This window comes from Mytilus edulis, chromosome 11 (genome assembly GCF_963676685.1).
Source record: "Mytilus edulis chromosome 11, xbMytEdul2.2, whole genome shotgun sequence".
Classification (NCBI taxonomy): Eukaryota; Metazoa; Mollusca; class Bivalvia; order Mytilida; family Mytilidae; genus Mytilus; species Mytilus edulis.
The window spans coordinates 54129808-54157798 of record NC_092354.1 but is presented as its reverse complement, the minus strand read 5'-3'; the positions used below and the strand labels follow the sequence as shown (position 1 = coordinate 54157798).

The following is a 27991-nucleotide window of genomic DNA, read 5'->3' as shown; positions in this document are numbered from 1 at the left end:
ATGAGAACAAATACAGTCGATAAATCTCATTACCGTGATGTTGGTGGTAAAAGGTTAAGTTATCTTAGAAATGTACAGAGACTCATGAGAACACATGCAGGAGATACATCTCATTACTGTGATGTTGGTGGTATCAGTTTTAGTTATCGTAGAAATGTACAGAGACACATGAGAACACATACAGGAGTAAAATCTCATTACAGTGATGTTGGTTGTAAAAGTTTTAGTTATCTTAGAAATGTACAGAGACTCACGAGAACACATACAGGACATACATCTTATTACTGTGATGTTGATGGTAAAAGATTTTTAAAATTTTCGAATTTTCATTTCGGGGACTTTTATGTATGACTAACATGCGGTATGGGTTTTGCTCATTATTAAAGGTCGTACAGCGATCTATAATTGTTAATTTCTGTGTCATTTGGTCTCTTCTTGATAGTTGTCTCATTGTCACTCATACCACATCTTTTTTTTTTATATTTACGTTCAGGGACACATGTTTCATGTTTGTTCAGAACTACAATTCACGTTCACGAGGACATGTTACAGGCTTGTTCTGGTCTACACTTTAGGCGCAGTGACACATGTTTTTGATATATTTGTCCCTGAATATATTTTACATTCAGGGGCGCATATTATATGCTTGTTAAGTACTATAATTTTACGTTCAGTTGCACATGTTTCATGTTTGTTAAGTACTATATTACATTCAGGGGCGAATACTTCATGTTTGTTTTAACGTACTATAATTTAACTGACATTCAGGGGCACATATTTCATGTTTGTTAAGTACTATGATTTACGTTCACAGAGACATGTTACAGGTTTGTTCGTGTCTACACTTTAGGTTCAATGGCATATGTTTCATATTTGTTCACGACGATGCTAAACGTTCTGTGAGACACGTTCTACGTGTGTTCTGTAGTATACCTATCGTTCACGGGCACATGTTACAAGTGTTTGTCAGGACGATACTTTACGTTCAGTGGCACATAATTTATGTACGTTCACGACCATACTTAATTTTCAGTGGCACATGTTTCATCAAGACGATCCATCACATTTGGTGACACGTCTTTCGTGTATGATCAGGACTATACTTTACGTTCAGTGGTACTTGTTTCATGTTTGCTATCATGTATCACTGTAGATGACCAACATAAAATAAGAAGATGTGGTATAAATATTGCGAAACTTCGTCCGTAGAGACCGAATGACGCCGGTAAAAGTTAGCAACAACAGGTCAACGTACGGCCTTCAACAATTTGCAATACCAATTTCCCATAGCCAGCTATACAAGGCCCCGGAGGGACAAATGTTTATTCAAGCGAAAATTCTAACGGCCCTATTTATTTGACAAAAGTGCACACGATGAAATGTATCGCCTGCTTTACAAAAAATTTGTTTTATTGAAAGTGTTGAAGGTAAAGATAAAGTTGTGTTTAATACAAGTAGATTCATATCAACTTAACATTATAGATTACAATTAAGCTGAATTATCCCTCCGTCTACATATGAGTGCGCCGATATCACGAAAACGGCGATTTAAACAGGTGTCGTCTGTAGAAAGAAAGAAAACCATGATAACGTTAGTTTCTTTCCCTCGACTCATATTCTCCTTGCAAAAAAAACCTGATAAAAAAGTAAGTTTATTCAAATTCATATATTAAAATGGATAAAGCACATTCATATCTTTATCGACATTGCGTAATCCAAGGCTATAACATACATGACATTTATGTATAACATATAACAAATAATGTAAATAAAACAATGCCTAAATCAAAATGTATAAAATTTACAATATTACAGTTTCTACGAATCATCCAATATGTTGTTTTTGTGAGTTTGTTTTTGTCCGACGAATCTTTGCGAATCACATGTGAGGTTGTAATATGATTTCATTACCGGCCATTAGGGAGCTATCATTTGATTTTTATTAGGGGAGCTTGGATGAAATTTGAAAAAAGGCAGGACAGGAGTTTTGAGCAACTTGACAAAAAAAATGGCAGGATGACAATTTATGTAAAAGTAGTCAAAATAAACTAAGAAAAAAAAAAGAAAAAAAATCATCCTAGCCCTATCCCCCCCCCCCCCCCCCCCCCCCCCCAATTTCCATGTAACAGTAGCCATTGCCTAAAAGTTCAATGCATTTGTTATTACCAATGAGGGAGCATCTCAAAGTTGTATCCCAACTTCGTTTATTTTTACACCTGCTCAGGTAAGTCTGTAGAGTAGTTTTTGAGGTGAGAATATGGCCATATTTGTCCATTTGTTATGATGAACCTTAACTACTTACCCGGATATTTACAGGCATTTTTTTCCAGCAAAAATAAATGAACAAACTAGCTTCATTTGATACGTTCCACTTTTTAACACAGTTTAAAGCACCTATTGTTTACAGGTGTCTATTGCCCATCTGGGCAAATTTCCGCTAATTTTCAAAGTCCCAACCCTACGTTTCCGCCAATTTAAAGTATACGTTTCCGCAATTTGTATTTATTACTTTTCCGGAAATTTACGTGGTAAATTATAAAAAATGGAATATATATTAGATAAATTATTTATTTCATTTCTTTAATAAAGAAAAGGTTCTGATCTTATATCTATACACTATACTAGATACAACTAGTTGACTCACGGGGGGTCAACTTCCTATTATTGGGTATACGGGGATGTGCCAAAAATATGGGTCATAATTTTGCGAGATTTTATATAAAAATGACCCTCCTTTTTAATGACATCCTATATTAAAATGCATTTACGTTTGATAACTATATATTCAATTTGATTCGGGATATGATCTACATATCATATATAAATATGCTATTGAGAATCATACATTATTAATGGTCAATTATTATATTAAATTAAATCAATTCATTTGAAAGTTCACCTTTCAAACAAAGTGCTTTCAAATAAGTTCCCAAATGAACCCCGGTGAGTTAGTGCTTATATAAGCAGTGCTCATGGCTCATGGCTCATATTTTAAATATTGTATATAAGTATAGGTCATTCTTTCTTAAATATTTATATAACTATAGGTACTGAATTTCAGTGAATGTTATATTTAAATGGGTACGTTTTTTGAGGCAAAAATGGCACACCCCTACTAAGAAAATATTGAAGTTACCCCCCCCCCCCCCCCCCCCCGTGAGTTGACTTTTGTCAACGAATGGTGCCGAGTCTTTTCATGCCCACCTGAGCGAGCAGTTTTACGCTAGCAATTCTAACATTTTTTTCTTCTTATTCGATGTGTTATTGGATCTTCAAACAACATCAAACATAACTTAGATGAGAACTCTAACTTACTGTAAAGATATTTCTTAATTATTTGCGGAAAAGTAATAAAAAAAAATTCCGGAATAGTTATTTTTCTCCGGAAAAAAAAGATATTTATTTGCTGAAACGTAAACCTTTTTTTCCGGAAACGTCATATTTTTTTCCCCCGGAAAAGTTATGTCTATTTGCGGAAACGTAAAACGTCGGTCCATCTATTGTCCATTTAAATCAATTTTACTCACAACATCGATAATATGAGGGGAACTTCTCAAACGTTTTTCTAACTTGGTTTATGGTTGCACCTTCCTCAGGAATGAAAACAAAATGAATAGAAAAATCCAGAAAAGTTTATAATTTTCTGAACCATAAAATGCATTTTAAAAATTTCATTATATAGGTCCCATCATGCCTTAAAACTTTCACAGGTTTTTCTGTACTCAGAGTATAATTTTTTTGGTGTAAATACGTCCAGTTCAGCTAAAATGTTACGACGAACCTTAATGACAATGACCAGCCTTGAAGGACGTATGTTAGTAATACATCCATGCAATGATGATTGAATGATATGCATATACTATTAAACAGTGAGAGGGGGTAGGAGGGGGTCCTGATTCCGAAATCCCGGGCTTTAAAGCACGAGAAATCCCGAGGTCCTGAATCAAAATAATTTTAAATCCCGACATCCCGAAATTCTAAGAAAAAAATTCCCGGATCCCGAAAGGGTCAATCCCGAAAACAGTCTATCCTGTGTACGGCACTGGCTACGGTAACATGGAAATGTAACAATAATAAAAAAAAGTTATGGTGTTATTACGCTAAATTTATTTTAAACCTTCTACAAAATGTACATAGTTTTGTTGCTTTTTTTTTCGCTTATAAAAACGAATTAAGGATGATATATTGTACGATAATATCCACCATATCAATTGATATCAGCACATGCATCTCAATTTGTGGACTGATTTGGGGTCCCTAGTTCATGGTTCAGTGACTTCGAATTAATCAGCAATAAAGCTATTAATCAAATTAACTTTTTCTTAAAAAAAAAAAAGTTGAACAACCCAAATCAAATGACAGAAAACAACCGAAGGCCAACAATCATGCCAATGAGTCTTCAACACAGGTAGAAAAATCTCGCACCCAGAGTTGGCATTAGCTGCCCCCTATCCAAACATACAGATACATTAATGTGAAGTATACCAAAACAACATATACTGACCTACTTTAGAAACGCAACACTAGATTAATTTTGTGTTATTTTTGAATGAATGTGTCACCGTCAAAAGCGATGACTGCCTGTTACAAACGCCAAAATGATTGTCAGAAAGGTCAACGAATTCTGTCTGACATGTTTTTGGTTCTGATTTACACCTTCTGATTTTGCATTTGTTCAACCCATTTATTGGTTTTGGCAATTATGCGGATGGAATTTGAGGGCTTTAAAGGTTTTTCTTCAGTTGATTCCTTGGCAATTCAGTTGATGGGAAACATTTATGGCATGAATCTGTACTCAATGTCACTCGGCAATTTGAATAGCATTTGACGTTGCGGCCGCAAACATGTCTGGCAAATGACGTTGCGAAATCAAATTCGGTTGACGTTTCATTGTCACTACACGTTGATCTGTTCATTGATGGCCAGCAACAAATCTTGTCTACTTGTATCGTTGTCGGAAGGACAGTAAGAGGAGTTTCTGAAGTCATACAGTATGGTTGCAGCACGTTTATGTTTTCATGTTTGCAGTATTCTTAAGGGCTAATTCAGTTCTTTATTTCTCAGTCTTGGCAAAATGGAGATGCAACATTTTAAAACTGAATTAAGTGAGGCAAAGGATTGAAAGAACTGTTTCACAAAGCAAACAAAAATGAAAAAATCTTTCAGGGGTCCAAAATTTCGCCACAGTTAAGTCAGATTTTGATTTTTTCTAAAGTCGTTCAGAATATATACAGTTTATATAGAGGGTGGGGTGGGGGTGGGGGGTCTTTATGTGTCATTTTCAGAGAGGTTTCAAAACGTTTTGGTCACTAGCCTTAGATTTGTTTACTTTTTCCTTACAGTTTTAGAGTTGAACAAGAAGACAATTACTGGAGATAACCTTATTAAAAAGATGAATTTGTTGACAGAGGATTAAGTGCGAAATGGTACGTACCGTACAGAGACACAGGCTGGTGGTAAATGGTACCGTACAGAGACACATTAAACACAGGCTGGTGATAAATGGTACCGTATAGATACACATTAAGCACACGCTGGCGTTAAATTGTACTGTATAGACCCACACGAAACACTGATTGTTGATAAACGTCATACATGTGATTTTGCCAGATAATTTGTCGAGGTGGTACCTTAAAGAGACCTTAACAAGCCTCTTTGAGAAAACAGACTCATGAAAAATGTCGTAAATATGATGTTTGAGCTAGCGAATTAAGTCAAGATAGTTAATTAAAGGGACACATGACAAAACGTACTGGTGAAATGGTGTAAAAATTAAATTTTGTGATATTTATGTACTTGTGGCAGTAATCTGAAGAGACACACGACTGGAGTTATATGTATGGTTGTAGGTTCAGTTAAGCTAGTAAATATAAAAAAGTATGACATCACAAACAGACGATACAGGTGATAAACCGTACGACTGTGGTGTATGTGGTAGAGGATTTAGTCGGTCGGGTTCTTTGACGAATCACATGAGAACACATACGGACAATAAACACAATGACTGTGATGTATGTGGTAAAACCTTTAGTCAGCGTGGTTATTTACGAATTCATAAGAGAATACATACAGGTGAAAGACCTCATGACTGTCATGTATGTGGTAAAGAGTTTAGTCAGTCGGGTACTTTAAAGAACCACATGATAACACATACAGGTGATAAACCTCATAACTGTAACGTATGTGGTAAAAGGTGTAGTCGTCTTGGTAATTTACAGGCACACATGAGAACACATACCGGTGATAAACCTCATGCATGTGGTGTATGTGGCAAAAGTTTTAGTCAGCGTCGTTATTTACAGAGACACATGGAAACTCATACGGGCGATAAACCTCAAGGCTGCAGTGTATGTGGTAAAAAATTTATTCATCTTCATAATTTACAGACGCACATGAGAACACATACAGGTGAAAAACCTCATTACTGTGGTGAATGTGGTAAAAGGTTTAGTCAGACTGGTAGTTTAAAGAAACACATGAGAACACATACAGGTGAAAAACCTCATTGTTGTGGTGTATGTGGTAAAAGGTTTAGTCAGACTGGTAGTTTAAAGAAACACATGATAACACATTCAGGTGATAACCCTCATACATGTATCTGTGATATATGTGGTAAAGACTTCAGTCGGCTGGATAATTTAAAGACTCACATGAAAACACATATGGACGATAAACCTCATGACTGTGATGTTTGTGGTAAAGAGTTTAGTCAGCTTCGTTATTTGCGGATTCACATGAGAACACATACAGGTGATAAACATGATGACTGTGAGGTATGTGATAAAAAGTTTAGTCGTCTTGGTAATTTACAGACACACATGAGAATACATACCGGTGATAAACCTCATGAATGCGGCGTATGCGGTAAAAGATTTAATCGCACTGATCATTTACAGAGACATACAAAAACACATAACGGCGATAAATGTCAATGGTTAAGGGTTTGATCAACTTGGAAATTTACAGATTAACATGAGAACACATACTGATGGTAAAAGCTCGTGACTGTGAAACTTGTATATTGTTAAGAATTGATGCATTAATATACAGAAACATGAAAATACACACATGCGATACACCATATGTTTCTGATGTATGCGGTAATTGAGTAGAGCATCTTAGTAATTGATATATGCACATGAGAACATATATAGTCGATAAATTTCATTACAGCAATGCTGGTGGTAAAAGTTTTAGTTACCATAGAAATGTACAGAGACACATGAGAACACATTAAGGAGATAATCCCATTACTGTGATGTTGGTGGTAAAAGTTTTAGTTATATCGACAATGTGCAATTACACATAAGAACACATATAGGAGATGCATATCATTACTGTGTTGTTGGAAGAAAAGTTTTAGTTATCTTAGAGATGTACAGAGACACATGAGAACACATATAGGAGAAAAATCTCATGACTGTGATGTTGGTGGTAAAATTTTTAGTTATATCGACAATGTGCAGAGACACATAAGAACGCATATAGAAGATACATATCATTACTGTGTTGTTGGAAGAAAAGTTTTAGTTATCTTAGAAATGTACAGAGACACATGAAACACATACAGTTGATAAATCGCATTACTGTGATGTTAGTGGTAAAGGTTTAAGTTATCTTAGAAATGAACAAAGACATGAGAACCCATTTAGGATATAAATCGTATTACTGTGTTGGTGGTAAAAGTTTTATTGATGTTGAAAATGTGCAAAGGCACATGAGAACACATACTGCGATTTTGGAAGTAAAGGTTTTAGTTGTATTAAAAATATGCAGACACATATGAGAATACATACATGAGATGCATCTCATTAAATACTGTGATGTTGGTTATAAAGGTTTTAGTTCTATTAAAAATGTGCAGACACATGAGAACACATACATGAGATGCATCTCATTAAGTACTGTGATGTTGGTTATAAAGGTTTTAGTTCTATTAAAAATGTGCAGACACATGAGAACACATACATGAGATGCATCTCATTAAGTACTGTGATGTTGGTTATAAAGGTTTTAGTTCTATTAAAAATGTGCAGAGACACATGAGAACACACAAATGAGATACATCTTATTTATTTAGTAAAAGTTTTAATCGGCTTACCAATCTACAGAAAAACATCCCAAGACATGCATATATGGTATACAACCTGTAAAACAACAGGAATGTAATGTATGTGTTGCACAATTAATTTGAATTTGTGACTAAAAAAAAAGACACTATAAAATACAAAATTTGACAACACTTGTTAAAAGGATTTTTGTATTAAAGAGTTAGGCTTAAATTAAAATATTGTTTGTTTGCAGTTTACCGACCGACCCTTGAAAATCCTCCCGACTGTGAAAATTTTATTGCTTTAAATTTGAAGAATTTTTTTTTAATACATGTACCTCTATTGACGCGATCCGGAACTTTGGGTCCTTTCCAGAAATTATTTAAAGTCTGGGTCAATTACGCATTTCAAGTTCGGTTTTTCTTAGCTTCCCGTCAAGCGTTCATGTGACCATTTAATGATAAAGCACATGGAAATTGTTTACAGGTATCCATGAAGTCACGGAGGTGTACTTTACGCTGTCGTCTCGTGTCAATTTTAAGACAAATAACAAACAAAAAAGTTTATTAGTAAACTGTTTATACAGATTCAGGCACATGTAATGATGTGTGATGATATCATTGACGATGATGCAGGAGATATTCATAACTGACACGATAACCATTCTGTCTAAAACAAATCGGGTTCAGAATCTGTGGAGCCTGACTTTATGGAACCAATTTCAGTGGTTAAATAATTCGACAGCAGCTTGAAGTATGGCATATTTTCTACAAATCGTTGTGAAGAAGACAAAGATGAAACCACTCCTCAGTGGCGGATCCAGAACTTTTCATAAGGGGGGGCCCTCTGGTTGACCTAAGGGGGGGCCCACTCCAGTCATGCTTCAGTGATTCCCTATATAATCAACCAAATGTTTCCCACGAAAGGGGGGCCCGGGCCCCCCAGGGCCCCCCCCCCCCCCTGGATCCGCCTATGCTCCTTCGTGACTTAAATCTTCATGGATATCTGTAAACACGCCTGTACGGAGGAAGGGCTCATTTGAAATGTTAATGGATATAGATCATGCCAAATCAATAAGAAGCAACCCTAACTACACAAAGATGTAGAGAAAATGAATGGTTAGCTTGAAAAATAAATATACTCTCTCTATATTAAATCTATCTTCGATTGCAATGAGTATGCTCCTTTAGGATAAGGGGGGCTGCCCCACTCATTGCAATTATTCTCTTTCTTACAATAATAAATATACATTGTACCCAAACTGTGTGGCCTGTGTGAATTCAATTAAAACATGTCCTTAGGAGCTACATGTATGCTGCCAATTTTTTTATGCATTAAAAACATTTCAGTACAGACCATTTACTTTTAATTGGGTGCTATGGATTTCACCCCAAACTTTAGATTTCTTTGGTTTTCATTAAAGCCTGGCAAAAATATAACCTTATCACATATATTGTTAGAAATATGAAAACAGTCGGATGTCTTAATACTTTTTTTTCAAGTTGCCTTTTTTTCAATTGAGGAAGATTCAATGGTTATTTTTTTCTATTAAAAATACACTCTTTAATAATTGTCTTATAAATCTATAATATATACATTTTTCTGATGAAGATACTCTTCTCATGAAAACATTCTAGTCAAGAAGCATACATGTCTGAATATATTTCTTTAAAACAGTTCGACCTAGTCATAATGACATTCCTTGTTTATAAGTGTTCCAGTATTTAATAATTATATCATATTTTATGTCATAAATTGGATAAAGACACTATGTTAAAGTTTCAGTTTTGGTTAAAAAGTTTTTTGTCTGAAAATGCCTGTTCATTTGATGTTGGTTTTCAGCATGTCCAGTGTTTGTTGTTTTAAAATGTTTTTTTCTTCACAAGAAACTTGGTTTAGTGTAACTGCTTGTTTAAACTGTATTTTGGCTGATAAAATAAAATATTTTTCCTACCTACCGACCCTTCAGTCTGAAGGTACAGTCGGAAAACTGCAAACAAACATATTTTTAAGGTTGGCCTTATTTGAATTAATGAAGTAAAAATTGTTAAATGATTGTATAAATGTTATACGATACATGTAAGTGTAAATGCTCTTTTGTGTAAATGTTAGAAGATACATGTAAGTGTAATTCTACTTCGTCAAAATTATCTCCCCATTACGGCAGTTCATTTTCACAATTGTAGAAATGGAAGCCAATATTATTATTTTTTCGAAGATGTTCATTTTCATCCTCCAAATTAAAGACTGTCGTCAAGAACTTTTAGTAAAATAGCTATTCGAACATACCTACTCTGATTTTGTGATTCATTGGATAGGTATTTCTCTTGACCCCTATATCTCATCTTTTAGTACTGTGATTTTTTTATGTTATAAAGTCAACCTGTAGCTTTGCTATATAAAAATGATAGAATCTGAAGCGAGATGATGTATCAAATACTCTTTCTTTGTACGTTTTCAAGACAAAATATTCATCTCAAACACACCCTAACATAAAAAAAGGTGGACTCGATTTTCTCTTTCCGATACAATTGTTACCCATTTATTGGAATTTTTTCTTGAGTTACATAATGGAAGGGCAGATACGGAAATAACTGAACTAATAGAGTGATATGTTATAAGAAGAACAATATAAGGTCAATGTCATAAAAATATATAACTTTTTTTTCACTCGGCGCAAAACTGTGGAAGTCTAGTTTCTCATCATCATTCAAGAAAACAGTTTATATTTTTCTTTCATTGACCAATTATTGTATTAATTTTTACAGGTGAGGAAACATGTGAAATATTTGTCATGTGATGTTTTAAAATTAAGTGTCCTTAACCTCAAATGTAACGTCCAATAAAATCTAAGAATTATGTATACAAGCTGAAGCCCCGCCTATCTTAATTGCCATGCTTGAGCAAACATTGATACAAACAAAGCAAGCAAGCCAAACAAAGAATTGTCTTGCTAACATTAATGTAAAACCTGTAAGTACCATCATTGCTTCTGTTTCTTTCCCCTCTCTGAAAAGTACCTTTCTGGTTGAAATGTCTGACAACCAAAATATACATGAAAAAACTGTGCAAAAAAGACAGCAAAGGTCAGCAAAAAATTGGAGATGTGTTTAGATTAAAATATACAAATTTCCCAATTTCAATAAAAAATATGCATTTTTCCCAATAAAAAACGGTAGAGGTAGTTTTGAAAAAAGACAACAATATCACTGACTATAGGTCACCGTACAACCTTCAACAATGAATAAAGTCCATACCGCATAGTCAGCTATAAAAGGCCCCGATATGGTAAAGTAAAACAATTAAAACGAGAAAACTAACGGCCTTATTTATATAAAAAAATAATAAATGAAAAACAAGTACAAAATGTACTATGTAACACATAAACAAACGACAACATGTGAATTACAGGTTCCTGACTTGGGATAGGCACATACATAAATAATGTGGCGGGTGTACCGTTAAACATGTTAGCGGGATCCAAACATCCAAACCCTCCCCTTAACTTTGGACAGTGGTATAACAGTACAACATAAGAAAGAACTATAAATCAGTTTACGTCTCGGGCTGATATGGAGGTCTCAGAGTGATACCCGGGCCGCTATGGAAAAGGCCATTTATTAATCTCTATGAATCGCATTAGGGACGACATATAAAGTTCAATGTATAGGATAAAAAATTTAATTCATATAGTTTTTTTCACTACCACCTCCCTACCCCCCCCCCCCCCCCAACCCTCTTAACTTAATTTGTGAAAAATTGATTGACCCATAAGGATATATATACAAAACTTGTAGCAAATTGGACCCCAAACAATTTGAATTCAGTTTTTTTTTTATCCTTTGTTGATCGATTTTCTGATGTCGACTCGTCCTTTATCCCATCTGATACCTTTATCTTTACCTATCCTGTATTTGCTACATCTGTCAGATGAACCACTGGCACTGTTGTCTTTTGTCAGTGTTGATTAAACTTTTAAAAATCCTATGAATTGTCACTATATATACATATACACGGTCACAATAACAACGGTGCACTAATAAAATTGGTTCGATAGAAATGTTCAACCAATACTTTGTACACTGTAAATATCCTACCAACAATATATCTACACAGTTACAGTTCTCATTTCTAATTTATATCACATATAATAATTTCCATATCATAGACATTTCTCTTCAGTATTATAACATTGATGAACGCTTTTGGTGTAAGCTAAATCATAGTCCAGCATTAATTTTCTCAATGTGTAGATGTTGTCACGTTGAGTTGTCAAGAAATGAAACTTCGAGCAGTCAAGAATTATTTGTAGCAAGTTGTTACTCTGAAATAATTCATCAAAAACATGATCCTACATAGGAGTGCGCCGAAATAGAACGGCGATTCAGTGTAAAGAAAGAAAATCATAACTTTGGTTTCATTCCCTGGACGTATATTCTCTTGGCAGACGAAAAAGTAAGTTTATCTAAATGGACAAACCCCATTATATATGATCATAGACAGGAGCGGATCAAGCGATTTTAAAGTGGAGTCGCAACCCACAATAAAGGTTCCAACTACATGTTCCCATACAAATGCATTGATCGTACACTAAAAGGGAATTCCAACCCTCCCCTTGGAGGGGGTCTCACTGGGGGGGTTCCGATCCCGGATCCCGCTTACTGTTTTGTCAGATTCCCGTATCCCGCTTACACTATGTACGTAAGCAATTCTAGTTTTTTTGTCATTTCCCGAGTCCCGCTAGACCTCACTTCCCGTTTTCATGACACAATAATTTGACTTGTACGTGTCACGCTTACAAAAAAATCGGCAATCCCTCGTCACGCTTAGACCCCAATACACCTTATCGTTATTTAGTCCAATCCGGGAAAAACAGTCATTTACACATGTAACTTCCTGTTTGGGTCATGCCGCCGAAAATAGAGGTCACCAGTAGTGAGCTGAGGGAGGAAAAACTTTAGAAAGCGACCATTAAAAAACTTTGATAGAAGATGATCCACTTTTTCGAAATTAAAATTGAAGTAAAAAAATATTTTGATTGAAGTACTTACGGTGGTTTAAACAAGTCTCATTAAAAAGTATCATGCATGGGGCATTATTTAAACAGGGTCCCAGATAGCTTCAACTCGATGAAAAAGTTGTGTAATTTTAGAACTTATCCGGATTGGAATAAATAGCAATTAGGTGTATGAGACTCACCTTGCATCCGCCACTGATAGATCATGATAAATTGTTGTGCCTTGTGGAATCAAAAAGAACAACATAACGTCACAGTACTTTTTAAAAATTGCACCCATTCAATAAAAACAGCAGCGAGAATCCTACAAGTTTCCAAAGATAGAACATTTGTGGGTATCTTCACCACCGAACATCATCGCACAGTGACACCATCGATTAAGTGGAAAACAGTAATATCATACAATAAAACGAGTTATTTTGAGTTATTGTCTGTTACTATTTAATTTTATAGAAGGCATAGAAAGACAAAAATTGAAAAAAAATATATATATTTGAGATATCTTATGATTTGTTGAATTTATAATTTAAATATTATATTTAGGTCACATTTATATCGATAAAAGAAAAAAAATATATATTTTGGATAGTCCAAAGAACTATGACGTCTTGCTAGGCTATTCTATTTTTTTTCTGGGACACCTACATCGTGTCAAACATTTTTGTAAAAAGGGGGGGGGGGGGGATAAATGAGAATGAATGAATGATTTGTTACCGGAAGTCCATCAGTATTAACTATACAAATTAAACCCCAAAGTCCTGGAATAATAACTTTAGGTACAATCCTGAAGTCCCTGAAAATATTCTTCCGCCTCTCATTATACATGTTATAGAACTAATCTTTAGTATTTACTGTAAAATATGTTGTCGTCCTGATGAGGCATGACATATTTGCCACTGAAAGTAACGTCTCTTGTTTGATATTGTCTGCAAGTGATGTTCGAATCCCAAAATGCATGATATTAAACATTTGCTTTTTAAAAAATAAAATCTGTTGAAAAAAATGGAAAAAAAAATGCAAGAAGCTGGCAGTCTTGCAATATCCCCATAAATGATAAATGTAGTAAGGGATCACTGTCAAATACTTCTGTTCTGGTCTTTACAGGTAATTTCTTCCGTTATACATCGGTGCACTCCCACTTAGGATATTGGTTTAAAGCTAAATCAAATATTTACATCGATATTTACACAGTGTGGTGGGGTGCTTAAGTTGAAGTGAGTCTACCTATGTAAAATGTATGAGTTAAAATACCGTTTGGATTCCTTTTATTGAGACAATGAGATGTGTATACCATATGCATAATAAGTTAAAAAAAATATATAAAAGGATCAATATGTAAAAATATCGTTACTTAAAACAAAACAAAAAAAAATGGATTAAATTGTGTCAGTTTGGTATCAGCTTTCTAAAGACGACATTACCAAAAAAGATATTTCAGTGGTTATAAAATTTGGAAATTAGGTGATCCCCTGCCAAGGTCTAAATATATATAATTATAAGATGCAACTAATCATGTGGTAGATGGAGGCAGTTAGCTTGGCATTCCATGTAGCCTGCTTGGTCCATCTTTCATGTTTTATATATAGAATGAAATTCAAAACAGTGTAGCTGTGGCCATTGATTGACACATTAAAATCATCCATTGACTGGGACAATTTAGGTGAACGTTTGTATGTAACGACCAATGCTCACTATGTACTTTTTAAAGACACTTAAACTATGGGGTCACCAAAGGTTCTCAACACCTAAATAAAGTAATTCGAAAAATTCATCAGAAATAACACGATATTTTGATTTATATTAATTATATAAATCAAAACACAAAGGTTATTCCTGATTAATTTTTCGAATTAAAGGCGTTAAGAAACCTTTGTGACCCCACATTTTAAATGTCTATCGCAGGTACGTCGTGAACAGTGGTCGTTTCAGACAAACGTTCACGTAAATTGTCCCAGTCAATGGATGATTTCAATGTGTCAATCAATGGCCACAGCTACACTGTTTTGAATTTCATTCTATGATTAAATATGCATTATATTAGTTTGTACAGTAAAATTGTAATGGTTCATTAAAAGTTAGTAGTTTTAATAATTTACTCAGTAAACGATTAGTTCAACTGGGTGACAGCCCATTAGTCCGACAACTATTATTCCGACAGCCCATTTCTCCGACAGCCCATTATTCTGACAATGCATCTGTCTTGTGTGTATTGGTAAATTTTCTCTAAAAAGACCTACCCTGTTCTCTTTAATATTTGGGGTTGTCCGTTTTGATTCCAATCATTCTTTCCATGCGGGATATTTGTCTCATTATATTTGAGTTGAAACACATGCTTATTTCAACTGCTCAGTCCTTACCCTCGACACAGACGTCGGACACAGACGACGACATCATACCATTATAAGATTCCCAAAAAAAGTTTTGCGGTCGTCTTAAGACAAATATGACGGACAAGAACATTTCGGTAACTGAGTCTTCTACTTAAATAGTCATGAGGAAAAGTGATATCGGGTCAGTGACTGTATATGAAATAGAAATAGAAATATATAGTCAACGCAGTTTGACTGGTAAGAAATCTAAGACAATGTGTGACATTCTTGTCCTGCTTGTGTCTTTGTCAATTTGTCTAATTGTAAAAACTTAGTACATTATGTGTTTTATGGCAAATAGATATCATTGATTTTAAGAAAGGTACATGTAAGTTCATATGTTAATCAAGAATCGGTGCTCACCCATTACATTAAGAATTGAAAATGTCAGATACTCAAACAATCGTATTGTACAGCTGATAAAGTTGAGGATGAGTGTCATTTTTCAATCGAATGCTCACTTCATAATAATTTGAGGGAGGAACTCTTTTAGCATCTATCTAGCACATGTCAGACTTTAAAAAGTTAAATAAATTTTCGATATTTAATAACACAAGAAAACGTTACTATTAAGGGGGGAAAATGATGATTATATTGTTAGTTCTTTTGAATAGGGCTCTTCACGGTTAGTTCGGCCATATTGGATAGGGGGCAGATTTTTTGGAAGGAGGTGGAAATGGTATGAAAGTGTGGGAAATCCTATGTGTGTTTCCAAGCAACAGCTCTGTTTTAATGATGTTTTCCCGTATTTTTCACACCATTTTTACCTCTATTATGAAAATCTGCCCCCTATCCAATATATATGGCCGAACTAACCGTGAAGAGCCCTATTACATGTATATATTGCATGTCTTGATAAGGACTGTAATTTGATATCAATGTGTGAGGTAAGGTTTTTTTTTTCTATTTTGTTTTGGCTCCGATTGTGACTGAGGCTTACATGTATGTTGCTATTAAGATAATTATATCATATTAGTATTGTAAAGTCTTAATGTTGACCCAATCATTATACCACCGCTTCGAAAAAGTGGGGGCTTACTGTTTTGCCTCTGTCTGTCCACATGTCCAACCGTCCGGCCGTCAGTTAGTCAGACAGTTCATCCGTCCGTCCCATGAATATTTTCGTTGCATTTTTTTCATGAACTATAATACAAGGATTTCTGAAAGGTTTATTGAAGTCGGCTGTATCGTTTCATGCGTTTTCAGATTCATTGTTAACAACTTCCTGTTTACCGAACACTTTTCACATGACCAGCCAAGTTAAAAATGTTCGTCACATTGTTCTCTGGAACTACAATACAATGATTTCGGAAATTTGGTTTCAAGGTTTATATAAGTCAGCTACATAGCGTGATGCTTTTTCAGATTCATAACTCAACAGCGAAATTTTTGAATCATCAGTAGCTCGCACCATCACTGGTTGTTCTTGATTTATATGCTCTTTATAGACCCTTTAATTTGGAAAATGAAATATTCTTTCTGTTCTATTCTATATACAGATTTCGAATTGAGTATATAGAAAGTATTCGAACTACCTAAGCCTTATTTTATATATATACGGACTGATTTTTTAATATATGGGATTACCTATTTAAACGTAATAATACAGACAGACAAATTTTATTTTACCCTAATACCCTGATACTTGACTTGATAAGTGTCGGACTTTAAGGGTTGTCGGAGTATTGGGCTGTCGGAGCAATGGGTTGTCGGACTATTGGGTTGTCGGATTAATGGGTTGTCGGACCAATGGGCTGTCGGACTAATGGGCTGTCAGAATATTGGCGTGTAACCGTTCAACTGATTACAGAAGTAAACTAGTTTAAACTAGAAGAAATCTACCCGGAAATTTGGGTTTAATTATAGTCAATTGTGTAAAGATGTTAATATCAGTGAAAATACACCTACTTCATGTAATTGCAGTAATTCCGAATATATTTATGGACCCATTTCCCATGTTATAACAGGAGATCTTTTCAAGACCGAGAGTTAAAATCATTCCTCAGTAAAGGACCTAAATATCGTCCCCCGTCAATTATTAATTGGAATGAGTGTCGTAATATCATCCACGACTCACTCCATACTTACTGTATGAAATGGATAAAACGGGAAAAAGCTGACAAAAAATCTTTGGACTCTTTTTTTAATTCAGTAATGAAGATAGTTGATATACGTATTCAACATTTTAAAGAACATTTTACTATAAATAATAACCACAATAAACCTATTTCTCGTATCAAACATAAACTAAAAGAACTAGCCAAGGAATTTGTTTTTGTCCCGGCAGATAAATCTGCTAATAATATTATTATTGTTTGACGTAAATTTTACATTGAGGTTCTGAAAAAGGAAATCACAAATTCACCAACATTCCAACTGACTCCATTTTCAGAAAACGAAATCTGTAACAAACATAAACTTTTAGCCACCGCTTTACAAGCAGAGCCAAATACAATGAAAGTCCCAACTATTTATTGGCTTCCGAAGCTACACAAAACCCCTTACAAATATAGATTTATTTCGTCTTCAAGCCATTGTTCAACTACTAAATTGTCTATTCTTCTTACCAGCACACTTGGTACAATTAAAAACCTGATAATAAATTGTTCAAATAAGGCCTTCGAAAATAGTGGAATAAATTACTTTTGGAGTGTCAAGAACTCGTTGGAAGTACTTGATAAATTGCATGCTTATATTGGTGATTTTGAATCTGTTCAAAGTTTTGATTTTTCTACCCTGTATACCACATTGCCTCACATTCTCATTAAGAAAAAATTCACACACCTAATTAAATGGGCATTCAAAAAATCAGAATGTGAATATATATGTTCAAACTCTTTTAGGTCATTTTTTAGTAGCAATAAACAAAAAAACTATGTTAATTGGACATGCTTTGATACTATATATGCCCTTGAATTTTTACTAGATAACATTTTTGTTCGCTTTGGAGATTCCGTATATCGTCAGATTATCGGAATTCAAATGGGGACTAACTGTGCACCACTTATTGCGGACCTGTTTTTGTATTGTTATGAGTTACAATTTATGACAAAAATAAGCAAAGACCCATCGAAACAACATCTGAGAAATAAATTTAATAATACTTTTAGATATTTGGATGATATTTTGGCTCTCAATAATGACGACTTCAGTATGTATATTAATGAAATTTATCCTGTTGAACTTACTTTAAATAAAGCTAATACTAACAACGACCACTGCCCTTTTCTCGATCTTGATATCTATATCACTAATGGAAAGCTGAATACTAAAATTTATGATAAAAGGGATGATTTTTCATTTCCTATCGTTAATTATCCGTTTTTAGATGGTGACGTTCCCTTGTCACCATCTTACGGTGTTTATATATCTCAACTTGTACGATTCGCTCGTGTATGTAACAATGTTTTCGATTTTAACGAGAGAAATTTATGTATTACTGAAAAATTATTACACCAGGGTTTTCGATATCACAAACTAGTCAAAACATTTACTAAATTTTATCATCGGTATAAAGACATCATTCGTAAATATAGCTCAACATGCAGACTTCTAATACTTTCAGGTATTTCACATCCAATTTTTTATGGTAATATTCTTTATAAAGCACAAAGGTGTCAGTATTCACCTCAGAAACTTACAAAACCTTTGAATAGACTTATTAAGAAGGGATATAATTACGATACTGTTTTCAAGTCATTAAAGATTGCATATTTTGGCGTTAATATTGAGTCACTGATAAGGTCTTTGCATCGGAACTAAACACATTTATTCTAAAAACAGTTGTTGGCATGACACGGGTTATGTTCTTCTCATATATGTTATGATGGTATGATACTAAACCCCTAACGGGAAGGATTGTGCCTGATGTTCATATGATGAAATCATAATCTTTCAGTCAGTTTAATTGAAGTCTGGAGCTGGCATGTCAGTTAACTGCTAGTAGTCTGTTGTTATTTATGTATTATTGTCATTTTGTTTATTTTCTTTGGTTACATCTTCTGACATCAGACTCGGATTTCTCTTGAACTGAATTTTAATGTGCGTATTGTTATGCGTTTACTTTACTACATTGGTTAGAGTAATAGGGGGAGGGTTGAGATCTCACAAACATGTTTAACCCCGCCGCATTTTTGCGCCTGTCCCAAGTCAGGAGCCTCTGGCCTTTGTTAGTCTTGTATTATTTTAATTTTAGTTTCTTGTGTACAATTTGGAAATTAGTATGGCGTTCATTATCACTGGACTAGTATATATTTGTTTAGGGGCCAACTGAAGGACGCCTCCGGGTGCGGGAATTTCTCGCTACATTGAAGATCTGTTGGTGACCCTCTGCTGTTGTTTTTTATTTGGTCGGGTTGTTGTCTCTTTGACACATTCCCCATTTCCATTCTCAATTTTATAGTTTGTATGTTCCCTCTAAATCTGCATTACATGCTTACGGCTTGCCACTAGACATTAATGACATTAAGGAAGCAACAGTCAAACGTTATTTAAATGTTGCTTAGGCCAAATAAAAATATATGTGTGGTTCCAGTAACCCTACCGTCCCTACTTTTTCGGCTAAAAAAAGCCTACCCTAAAGATTTTATCGTCATTTTTCATTAAGCACTGCTAAAGTCAGAATGTTGCTCCCATAGAGTCAGACTCAATGTAAAAAAAACATAAAATAAAAAAAAAATCCCTACCTAGTACCTACCCTAACTTTTTTTCAGATGTAACTGGAACCAGTGTCCACACATACTTTTTTATTTGGCCTTATCAATCATGTTGCAATTCTGCTAAATATCAACAAGTGGCGTTGAACTAACTAAATTAATGATAAAACGTTTTGAATTTCCATCTATCAACTTTTTTTAAATTCAGGTGCAATGTAAATAACAGGATTTAAGTCTTAAATACTAAACTCGTTCAAAGGGTATCTACACGTCTCAATCTTCAGAATCGCTTATCTAAAAATACTACAATAGCTAACGTTTTTAACAATAAAAATCGTGGTTACCCTTCTATCGATAAGTGTCATGCCAAAAAATGACTTACGTGTCCCCGTCTTTCCACCAACAATACAGTAAGGTCCACATTTAATGGTCGCACATTTTCTCTAAATTTTGAAACTGATATTACTTGAAAAACAAACAGTATTATTTATTTACTCACATGAAACAAACCGGGATGCGGTATTCAGTACGTAGGTGAAACTGGGCGATATTTATCTAAACGCACGCAAGAACACCTGTATCGTTTTAAAAGACCCAATAAATTCAAAAGTATCATTTATCAACATCTTAAGAAGCACAGTCATCCTATTAAATATTTAACAGTTCAACCTTTAGAAGTAGTAAATAAGCAGCCTGGTGAATCTCATTCCAAGTTTGTACGATCACGAAAAATAAATGAATTAAATTGGATTAAAAAATTACAGACAGTCTACCCTCTCGGTCTTAATGATAATATCATGGGAATTGGCAATATATCAAGAACCGATTCTGTTAACATTTTGGATATAGTTTCTAAAACTGTTCGTAAAAATCGTTCTCATGGACGCAGAAAAAATCGGAATCAAAGAAAATTTCGGACCAACCATACAAATATTTCGGACCTAATTTCCATTTCAAAAAACAACGGCAGACATTATCTGTTAACCAAGCTTTGTTCTTTACCTATAAATAAATTAAATAAAATTTTAGAGGATTGCAACACAATTTCATATTACAGTCCTAAGTATGAAATTGTCCAAATTATAATGGCATATTGTTATTCTAAACTGTTTCCAAAAATTGATCGCCCTGAAGATCATAAAAAACATTTTATTAAAATAAAGTATGTCAATAAAGGTTTTGATTTTGTAAATATTGCCGGTATTTTTAACGACCATTCTGTTAAAGACCAAATTCCTGGATATTTTGATAATACTGAACTCCCTCTCATTTGTTATATTTACAAGAAATCTACCCGAAAATATGTGTTTAATTATAGCCAATTGTGTAAAGATGTAAATATCACTGAAAATACACCTATGTCGTGTAATTGCAGTAATTCAGAATACACCTATGGACCAATTTCCCATGTTATAACAGGAGACCTTAACATCGTTCGCGACCGAGAGTTAAAATCATTCCTCAGTAAAGGACCTAAATATCGTCCCCCGTCAACTATTAACTGGAATGAGTGTCGTAATATCATCAACGACTCACTCCGCGCCTACTGTTTGAAATGGGTAAAACGGGAAAAAGCTGACAAAAAATCTTTGGACTCTTTTTTTAATTCAGTAATGAAGATAGTTGATATTCGAATACAACATTTTAAAGAACATTTTACCCTCAACAAAAACTATAAAAACCCTATTTCGCGTATCAAAAATAAACTAACAGAACTAGCCAAGGAATTTGTTTTTGTCCCGGCTGATAAAGCTGCGAATAATATCATTATTGTTTGACGTAAATTTTATATAGAGGTTCTGCAAAAGGAAATCACGAATTCACCAACATTCCAACTGACTTCATTTTCAGAAAACGACATCTGTAACAAACATAAACTTTTAGCTACTTCTTTACAAGCAGAACCAAACACAATGAAAGTCCCAAGTATGTACTGGCTTCCGAAGCTGCACAAAAAACCTTACAAATATAGATTTATTTCATCTTCCAGCCATTGTTCAACTACTAAATTGTCTGTTTTACTTACTAGTACACTTGGTACAATAAAAAACCTGATAATAAATTGTTCAAATAAGGCCTTTGAAAATAGTGGAATTAATTACTTTTGGAGTGTCAAAAACTCGTTGGAAGTACTTGATAAATTGCATGCATATATTGGTGATTTTGAATCTGTTCAAAGTTTTGATTTTTCTACCCTATATACCACTTTGCCTCATATTCTTATTAAGAAAAAATTCACATCCCTAATTAACTGGGCATTTAAAAAGTCGGAATGCGAGTACATATGTTCAAACTCTTTTAGATCATTTTTTAGTAGCAATAAACAAAAGAACTATGTCAATTGGACATGCTTTGATACTATTTATGCACTTGAATTTTTACTTGATAACATTTTTGTTCGCTTTGGAGATTCCGTATATCGTCAAGTTATTGGAATTCCAATGGGGACTAACTGTGCACCACTTATTGCGGACCTGTTTTTGTATTGTTATGAGTTACAATTTATGACTAAAATTAGCAAAGACCCATCAAAACAACATTTGATACAAAAATTTAACAATACTTTTAGATATTTGGATGATATATTGGCTCTAAATAATGACGACTTCAGTATGTATACTAAAGAAATTTATCCTGTAGAACTTACTTTAAATAAAGCTAATGATAACAATGACCACTGCCCTTTCCTCGATCTTGATATCTATATCATAAACGGGAAGCTTAATACAAAAATTTATGATAAAAGAGATGATTTTTCATTTCCTATTGTTAATTATCCATTTTTAGATGGTGACGTTCCCTTGTCACCATCTTATGGTGTTTATATATCTCAACTTGTACGATTCGCTCGTGTATGTAACAATGTATTAGATTTTAGCGAGAGAAATTTATGTATTACTGAAAAATTATTACACCAGGGTTTTCGATATCACAAACTGGTCAAAACATTTACTAAATTTTATCACCGGTATAAGGAAATAATTCGTAAATATAACTCAACATGCAGACATCTTATACGTTCAGGTATTTCACATCCAAAATTTTATGGAAATATTCTTTATAAAGCACAAAAATGTCAGTATTCTCCTCAGAAACTAACAAAACCTTTAAATAGACTTATTAAAAGGGGATATAGTTACGATACTGTTGTCAGGTCATTAAAGATTGCATATTTTGGCTTTAACATTGATTCACTGATAGGGTCTTTGCATCGGAACTAAACACATTTATTTCTAAAAAAACAGTTGTTGGCATGACACGGGTTATGTTCTTCTCATATATTTTATGATAGTATGATACTAAACCCCTAACGGGAGGGATTGTACCTGATATTCATATGATGAAGACATAATCTTTCAATCAGTTTAATTGAGGTCTGGAGCTGGCATGTCAGTTAACTGCTAGTAGTCTGTTGTTATTTATGTATTATTGTCATTTTATTTATTTTCTTTTGTTACATCTTTTGATATCAGACTCGGACTTCTCTTGAACTGAATTTTAATGTGCGTATTGTTATTCTTTTACTTTTCTACATTGGCTAGAGGTATAGGGGGAGGGTTGAGATCTCATAAACATGTTTAACCCCGCCGCAATTTTGCGCCTGTCCCAAGTCAGGAGCCTCTGGCCTTTGTTAGTCTTGTATGATTTTAAATTTTAGTTTCTTGTGTATAATTCGGAGTTTAGTATGACGTCCATTATCACTGTACTATTATGCATATTTTAGGGGCCAGCTGAAGGACACCTACGGGTGCGGGAATTCTCGCTACATTGAAGACCCATTGGTTGCCTTCGGCTGTTGTTTGCTCTATGGTCGGGTGGTTGTCGCTTTGACATATTCACCATTTCCTTTCTCAATTTTATTGGATGTGGCTTTTACATGGTAGCGTTTTAAAGGGAAACTACCTATAGCTACGGGATATATAAAGATAACATGCAGATACATACATTTGTAATTGTCAAGTGTGTTACACTAAAACAACATAGACTGTTAGTGGTGATTTACAGAGAGGTGCCCAGTCTACAGATTTCAATCTTAAATATCTTATTTTTTCATTGCAGAGTTGAACAAGGACACAATTACTGGAGTTGAACCTTATTGAACATGTTGAAAGGATGAATGTCTTGGAGGATTAATTGGTAAATTGTTGAAGTTTCAGTTAATCCAGTAATTAACAAAAAGGCATGGCAACATACACAGACGATACACATGATAAACTTCATGCCTGTGGTGTATGTGGTAAAGGGTTTAGTCAGCGTCCTTATTTACAGATTCACATGAGAATACATACCGGTGAAAGACCTCATGACTGTGGTGTATGTGGAAAAGGGTTTAGACAGCCTGGTAGTTTACAGAATCATAAAAGAATACATACCGGTGAAAGACCTCATGAGTGTGGTGTATGTGGGAAAGGGTTTAGTCGGCGTGGTAGTTTAAATACTCACAAGAGAACACATACAGGTGAAAAACCTCATGACTGCGATGTATGTGGTAAAGGTTTTAATCAGCTTAGTAATTTAAATACTCACAAGAGAATACATACCGGTGAAAGACCTCATGAGTGTGGTGTATGTGGTAAAGGGTTTAGTCGGCTTGGTAGTTTAAATACTCACATAAGAACACATACAGGTGAAAAACCTTATGACTGTGGTGTATGTTGTAAAGGGTTTAGTCAGTCGGGTAGTTTAAAGACTCACATGAGAACACATACGGAGGATAAACCTTATGCCTGCGGTATATGTGGTAAAGATTTTAGTCAGCGTCCTTATTTAAACATTCACATGAGAATACATACAGGTGAAAAACCTCATTGCTGTGGTGTATGCGATAAAGGATTTAGTCGGCGTCCTGAATTACAGATTCACATGAGAATACATACAGGTGAAAAACCGCATTACTGTGGTGTATGTCGTAAGGGTTTTAATAATCTTGGCAATTTACAGACTCACAGGAGAATACACACAGGTGATAAACCTCACGTCTGTGATGTATGTGGTAAAGGTTTTAGTCAGCGTCCTTATTTAAAGATTCACACGAGGATACATACGGGTGAAAAACCTCATAAATGTGGTGTATGCGGTAAAGGATTCAGTCAGCCTTGTAGTTTAAAGAATCACATAAAAACACATACAGGTGATAAACCTTATAAATGCTATGTATGTGGTAAAGGCTTCAGTCGGCAGGGTAGTCTAAAGACTCACCGGAAAACACATACGGAAGATAAGCATTATGCTTGTGATGTATGTGGTAGAGGCTTTAGTAAATATTTGTATTTACAGAGACACGAAAGAACACATACAGGTTATTAACCTTAGTACTGTGTCGTATGTGGTAAATACTTTAGTCAGCTGGGTAGTTTACAGAATCACCTGAAAACACATACGGGCGATAAACCTCATGACTGCAGTGTATGTGGTTAAACGCTTATTCATAATTTACAGACACACATGAGAATACATATGGACGATAAATCTCATGACTGTGACGCATGTGGTAAAAGTTAAGTCCTCACATGAGAACACATACCTGTGATTACCCTCATAAATTTGGTGTATGCGATAAAGGATTTAGTCGGCTTGATCATTTACAGAATCACACAAAACACATAGTGGAGATAAATCTCATATTGGTGATAAAGTTGAAAATGGCAATGATGTATGCGTTAAAAAGTTTATTAAGCTTGGTATTTTAAAGGTTCACATGAGAACACATACAGACGATGCACCTCATATCGGCGATGCAAGTGAGTAAGGGTTTAGCACACTTGGTAATTTATAGATTACTTTGAGAACTCATACCTATGGTAAAATTAGTGACGTATACATGTATGGAAAAGAATTTATGCATTTTATTTATATGCAGAAACATATTATGAAAATACATACAGGAGATACACCTTATGTTTGTGATTTATGCGGTAAAGGAGTTACCCATCTAGGTAGTTAACAGTTTCACATTAGAACACATACAGTCGATAAATCTCATTACTGTGATGTTGGAAGTAAATGTTTTAGTAATATTAGAAATGTACAGAGACACATGATAACACATACTGTGATGTTGGAAGTAAATGTTTTAGTAATATGTAGAATGTGCAGAGACGCATTAGAACACATACAGGAGATATTTCTCATCACTGTGATGTTGGTGGTAAAAGTTTTAGTTATATTAAAAATGTGCAGAGACACATGAGAACACATAAATGAGATACATCTTATGTATTTGGTAAAAGTTTTAATAGGCTTTGTAATTCAGAGAAACACATTACAAGACATGTATACATGGTATACAAACTGTAAAACCATAGGAATGTAAGGCATGTGTTGCAGAATGGAATTTGTGACTTAAATAGACACTTTAGAATACAAACTTGGGTAAAACTCGTTGAAAGGATTTTTGTATTGAAGAATTTATTTGAATTAAAAATTAAACGTTATTAAAGATTAACGATTGACGTGTAAATGTATATATATATATAAAAGAAGATGTGGTATGATTGCCAATGAGATAAACTGCCCACAAGAGACCAAAATGACACAGCCCATTAACAATTTTAGGTCACTGTACGGCCTCCAACAATGAACAAAGCCCATACTGCATAGTGACTTTTAGTCAGCTATAAAAGGACCCGAAATAATGAATATTTGAGATAAACCTTGAAATTGTGATTAATGTGGTAGGATGTTTAGTTTGAGTTGTAATTTATATATATATATATAGATAGATAGACACATAATAAAATTGAGAATGGAAATGGGAAGTATCAAAGAGACAACAATCCGACCATAGAACAGACAACAGCAGAAGGTCACCAACAGGTCTTTAATGTATTGAGAAATTCCCGCACTCGGAGGCGTCCTTCAGCTGGCCCTTTAACAAATATATACACTAGTTCAGTGATAAAAAGAACACCATACTAAACTCTAAATCGTACAAAGGAAACTAAAATTAAAAATAATACAAGACTGACAAAGGCCAGATGCTTCTGACTTGGGACAGGCTTAAGAACACTTACTGGTTTAAACCTCAAATTCTCACTTATTTTAAGTTATATTTTGTGTATCTGTTCTTTGCTAGCCAACGTCTACATGTACATGTTTGTTAGTATGATCTAATCTGACCTTTTTTCGTTATCAGTGGTCAAGGTTACTATTACATGATAAGGTTTGTTTCTCGTATACCATAAAAAATAGGTCAACTACATGTGGTGTATTGAATGATTCAATTTGTAATGGGTGCATGTCAGTCTCGCAGGTTTCATCTTGCATTTACCTCATTTTTATTATGGTTCATTCTTCAATTCTGAGTTTTTGTGTTTTGGTCTGTATTAATATGATTTCCATGCATAAGCAATAGGTCAGATATATTGGTGTATGTAATGGTTGAAAGACGTAAATGTCTGTCAGGTTTATCTGACCTTGGCCTTATTGGTATGGATCTTTAGAAATGCTAGCTAATGTGGTGCTGATAGTTCAACTTTATCTTTTGTACTTTCAACATAAGTTAATGGTCAGTAAAGCAGGCGAGATATTTCAGAGTGTGAATTCTTGTCAGATAAATCGAGCTGTTAGATTTCGCTTGGATTGATTTACATTTGTCATTCCGGTGCCTTTTAAAGCTTGCTATGCGAATTTGGTATTGGACACTGTTGAAGACCGTACGTTGACCTGATTGCTAGCTTCTAAGTCATTAAGTCTATGGTGAGACTTGTATTTGCTAGCTTCTAAGTCATTTGGTCTTTGGTGGAGAGTTGTATTTGCTAGCTTCTAAGTCATTAAGTCTATGGTTGAGACTTGTATTTACTAGCTTCTGAGTCATTAAGTCTATGGCGGAGAGTTGTATCTGCCAGCTTCTAAGTCATTAAGTCTTTGGTGGAGAGTTGTATTTGCCAGCTTCTAAGT

General features: G+C 34.4%; 2 protein-coding genes across 2 annotated transcripts; both read left to right on the top strand.

Annotated features, from left to right (window-relative positions):
- LOC139494381 (zinc finger protein 441-like) lies at positions 1-5416 on the top strand. Its single transcript, XM_071282544.1, has 2 exons — positions 1-298; positions 5343-5416. Exons 1-2 carry the CDS (start codon positions 1-3, stop codon positions 5414-5416), a joined length of 372 nt encoding a protein of 123 aa, XP_071138645.1.
- On the top strand, positions 1490-26465 carry LOC139494380 (zinc finger protein 585A-like). Its single transcript, XM_071282542.1, has 5 exons — positions 1490-1646; positions 5343-6941; positions 24266-25391; positions 25681-25745; positions 26040-26465. The coding sequence occupies exons 2-5, from the start codon at positions 5880-5882 to the stop codon at positions 26280-26282; spliced, it is 2496 nt and encodes an 831-aa protein (XP_071138643.1). The 5' UTR covers positions 1490-1646; positions 5343-5879; the 3' UTR covers positions 26283-26465.
- The last annotated feature ends 1526 nt before the right edge of the window (positions 26466-27991 follow it).

Bases quoted from the DNA above. Each gene is read 5' to 3' on its own strand.
- LOC139494381 (XM_071282544.1), top strand. From the start codon at position 1: ATGAGAACAAATACAGTCGATAAATCTCATTACCGTGATGTTGGTGGT. The intron at 299-5,342 runs GTAAAAGATTTT...TTTTCCTTACAG, and splicing joins TTATTACTGTGATGTTGATG to TTTTAGAGTTGAACAAGAAG.
- LOC139494380 (XM_071282542.1), top strand. From the start codon at position 5,880: ATGACATCACAAACAGACGATACAGGTGATAAACCGTACGACTGTGGT. The intron at 25,392-25,680 runs GTTATTAACCTT...GATCATTTACAG, and splicing joins ACACGAAAGAACACATACAG to AATCACACAAAACACATAGT. The intron at 25,746-26,039 runs GTATGCGTTAAA...GGTAGTTAACAG, and splicing joins AAGTTGAAAATGGCAATGAT to TTTCACATTAGAACACATAC.